General features: G+C 35.0%; 1 protein-coding gene across 1 annotated transcript; it reads right to left on the bottom strand.

Moving 5' to 3' along the window:
* Nucleotides 1–2,647: 2,647 nt before the first annotated feature.
* On the bottom strand, nucleotides 2,648–3,235 carry LOC131046973 (disease resistance response protein 206-like). Its single transcript, XM_057980790.2, has one exon. The coding sequence runs from the start codon at nucleotides 3,233–3,235 to the stop codon at nucleotides 2,648–2,650; it is 588 nt and encodes a 195-aa protein (XP_057836773.2).
* Nucleotides 3,236–4,403: the final 1,168 nt, after the last annotated feature.

Here is a 4,403-nt window from a genome sequence, read left to right as displayed (position 1 = left end):
ATTTGCGCATCATTGGCCTCTGGGTTAATCTCACCGACGAGTAGGCCCATCGTGTACATGCACCATCTGTGTCTTCCGCTCCCGAGTACGTCTAGGCAATGATGCCAAATGTTTACCCTCTCGGGTGAATACTTAAAGCATAAAGTACATAATGCAGAATAATGCCATAGATATCAGACAAGTATCAGATATGTTATTCCATTCATAATTTGTGTGTTGCAAGCTACATTCTAAAGTATATAAAGATACCGAGGGGGTGCGAGTGCCAACCGTCGCACCGCAACTACCACCCCTCGACTGCCAACTAACAAACCCAATTACGACTTAATTAACTAGTCTTATTCCCGTATACAATAATGTGGCTAACACACTCTTTTAATTGAGGGTTTTTCTTTTGTTTTGTCTTCCTTATCTGTGTCTCTTTTGCTTTCATGACTTCTTGGGGGTGCTCCCCTATTTTGATGTTGGTTCATGTTTGTTTGGTTGATGGTTGGTTTATGTAAAACTTTTGGTTTCGAATACATGTAAAACCCTTTTATCTTTATCAAAAAAAATAAAAAATAGACTATAAAGTATAATATATGTTTCAATTGTCTTATGACCTACAATCTAGATGTCTAAGGTCTCTTGGCTGACCACTTGGGACTGACGGGTCCCTAGTGAATAAGAATGAATTCAAGAGTGCAAAAAGATCTAGATAAATTCAAAATAATATTATAACACTTCAAAAATATGATCGCTCACCTTTAGGTCATTAGCAATCTCTAATACAGTCAACAACAATGATTTTCCTTGGTCTGAAACTTTTCTATTGATCTGAATTCAAAGCCTAGAACCCACCAAATTGTGTTGAGATAGATTTGATCTTTGAATGTATTCATACCAATCCTTATATAGCGAATTTCACGGGAATTTTATATGGTATACAAATATTTGGCGCATCCCGCTTAACTATACTACAACTTATGTAATTTTTGAGGCGATTATGGGTCATCCAATTAATTGGCAAATACAATAGAGTTGGTAGAAATTAGGGTGAATGGAGACATGGGTTGGCAAAAAGTTGAGCGAATTGGGTCCTCTTGGCCAAAAAATCTTCATATGCCTATAGGCGAATTATGGTCATCTATTAAGGCAACCTCGGAGAGTGTAGGTGAAAAAATTAAATTTATCGTGTGTCCACCGTATATTGTATTGGCGAAATCCTCGCATAGAAACAAATAATTACATAAAATATATTGCGATCGAGTCATGAATTTGATGGAAATTGATAATATTTTGGCAGCATGGCCACCCCCAATTGGTACAATATATTCACCATTTCCTAGGTCACCGCCGTGAAAAATTTTCCATTAGCGAATATTCGCCACTAAAGTAACCTTTGTAATAATGTATATGTATATATATATGTATATATATATATATATATACATATACATATACATATCCATATATATACACACACACACACACACACACACACACATATATATATATATGTGTGTGTGTGTGTGTGTGTGTACATATACATATACATATACATGTACATATGCTAATTCACCCCCCTCTTAGCATCTGATAGTGTTCAGCACGTCTCCCTATGCCAAACAATGAAGAAGCACAATATGAGAACAAAAGACCTTTGTGCATCATGAGATTTCTAGCAAAAAATACCTCAACACAAACTCGAATCATAGCACAAAGGACCAAAACCCCAAATGAGACTAAACAAAAAGCATCTTCTTAGCAACCCTTAAGAAAAATAGATCAGCTACCCTGAACCAATAGAAGGGACAACAAAAACTGCAAAAAGAGGAAGGAAACAAACCACCCCTAGCCACAAGTAGTGGCTACAATGGAACTGAAAAGCCGAACCTCTAGAAACCACAAGAGGAAGAACAAGGGACACAGGCCCACCTCCAGCTAACTGAAACCAAAAAAAGCAACACCCCACAAGAAGGAAAGGCCACAACAAAGCCAAAACCAATCTAGCTCGATAGGAACAAACCCATCACCTTCTAGGTCTCCTTTTTTAGTTACCTCTTTTACATATGTTGAAACCCTAGTAGAGCCTTCTCCACTATCGCTCTCCATATTTGAATTTGGGTTTTTGTTTATATTCTTAAAAGCTAATGTTGAAATTTATACTTTGATTGTCATATTTGAAAGTAAGATTTAATGACAATTGACTCAACACATTTGACCTAATTCTGATATTAATTAAAAAATCATATAAAATTAATTATTTGTATGTCTTGATAGATTTTTTACTAAATCTATTTTCTTATAATTTAAAAAATCTCATGTCATTTATTTATGACAATTTTCTTTATTTTCTTCTTTTATTAATTACCTATTTGATTTTACTCGATTTCTATATTTTACTTGGTTACTATATATTGATATATTTTAATAGAAAATACTACTATATTAAACAATTATGAATATATTTTCTTCTCCAAGTAAAATAAAAGAAAAAAATATTAATTATTAAAACAATTTGACACATATTTCAAGTCTAAAATTTATTCCCTCCACTAGAACAAGAGCACAAAAATAAAATCCACCATTACAATCATTTAAAAGGACTGAGTGAACAGCCAAAACACGGTATTCTCGTCATAAAGACTGTCCTATTAGTTAATAATTACGAGTAACACTCGTAAAGTGTGATGTTTACCCTGAGGCGGAAATAAACGTCTCCCTCGTATGCATCGGTAGAAACGGTGGCAATTCCTCTGGCCATTAAGAAATCACCCGTTCCACCCACTACAGATATATCTCTGTACTTAACCAGAGTTGGGTCGGCGCCGTTGAAGGTGATGGTGCCCTTGTAATCTTCTGAGTTCAGCACAAACGTGAAACCAAGCCAGGCACTGAATGTATTCTTCATGTCATAGAAATAAAAGCCCTGAGCTCTTCCCACAGGAGAAGAGTGAAGATTATTGTCAAGAGTAATAGGATCGTCAAACACAGCCAAATATCCAAACCGGAAAAGATCACCGAAAGAAGTGAGATTGCCCCACTGAGGGGCTGCAACCAGGGCAGAAGTTGCATTCTGGGCATTTTTTCCATTGTAAAGTATATCATGAAAGTACAACACAAAATTAGTACATGGCTTTGGAAGTTGCTTCTTCCGTCCATGCCCATCCACATTTCTGAGCATTATGGAAGAGAGCAGAAGCCACATATAGCACAAACTAAATATTGTTCTACCAGAATACTCAAAAGGCATGCTTCTTAAAATCTCTAGTATAATTGTACCAGATATCAGTAATGCATAGTACTTCACAAGGTAGAGTGGATGCCATTATATAGCATCCATCACAGTTGCAACATGACCGTGGAGGCATTATTATATTTTTCAACTCTATTATTCTATTCATTTAGACATGTTATTTTTAATTAATCGATGAATAGTCCGGCAAAGTGTGCTGTTTAAATTAAAATTATATGCAAAAGCTGCTAGATTAAGCCAAAGTTTTGTCTTAAACCCGTTTGCTTCATATGAGCAATGGATTCCCTGGATTAAAATTATGGGTAATGAAAACAAGGATCTGGCTTATCTTCAACATAATAAAATGCCAAAATACCAATCAACGGTACCTGAAAAGTAGGGCAACACATCACAAATAGACGTACTATCCACATATCTAACTAATATTCCTAAGAAACTAGGGTAACACATCACGAGTAAACCAATTATCAACATATCCAATCCATATTGACGCATTCTTGTATACTTGCACTGTACTCTAGACCAGTCAGATGGCATATTATTTTACTAATTAATCGATGAATACTCAGGCAGTGTATTTCATTAAGTAAGAAACATATTCAAATCCTGGAAAATGAATCCAGTAAGTTTTGGCTTAAATCTTTTGGCCTACTAGGAGCCATGGATTCTCTGAAATAAAATTATGGGCGAGACAAAACAGGGATGTCAGTTAATATCTAAATGGTAGATACGATACAGAGGATAGCTTGCTTTAAAAATTATCTATATAAAAGATCACGTGTAGTTTTATTGATTAATCGGTGAAAATTTAGGCAGAGGTCTAATCTTTTACAGACAAAGTTATATGTAAAGCCTGCAAGCTGAACCAAGTTAGTTCTGGCTAGAATCCTTTGGCCTCATATGAGCCATGGACTCCTCGAAATGAAAGTGTGGGCAAGTCACTGAAAATGTGGTAGATACCGTGTAGAAGAAAGGCTAGCGGACATTACATGTGTATGATATTTTATTTATCATGTGAAAGAGTAGATATAATTAATTATGAAATAGAAATTGTTTTATATGTATCATATTTGTTATTTTATTCTGTAATTATTATGAGGATTAAATGTTTTATGCATGTTCATATTGATAAATGATTCAATCTTTTCTAAGTTGGGTTCAATTT

Source organism: Cryptomeria japonica, chromosome 9 (genome assembly GCF_030272615.1).
Source record: "Cryptomeria japonica chromosome 9, Sugi_1.0, whole genome shotgun sequence".
Taxonomy (NCBI): Eukaryota; Viridiplantae; Streptophyta; class Pinopsida; order Cupressales; family Cupressaceae; genus Cryptomeria; species Cryptomeria japonica.
This window is presented reverse-complemented; position numbering and strand designations above follow the sequence as displayed.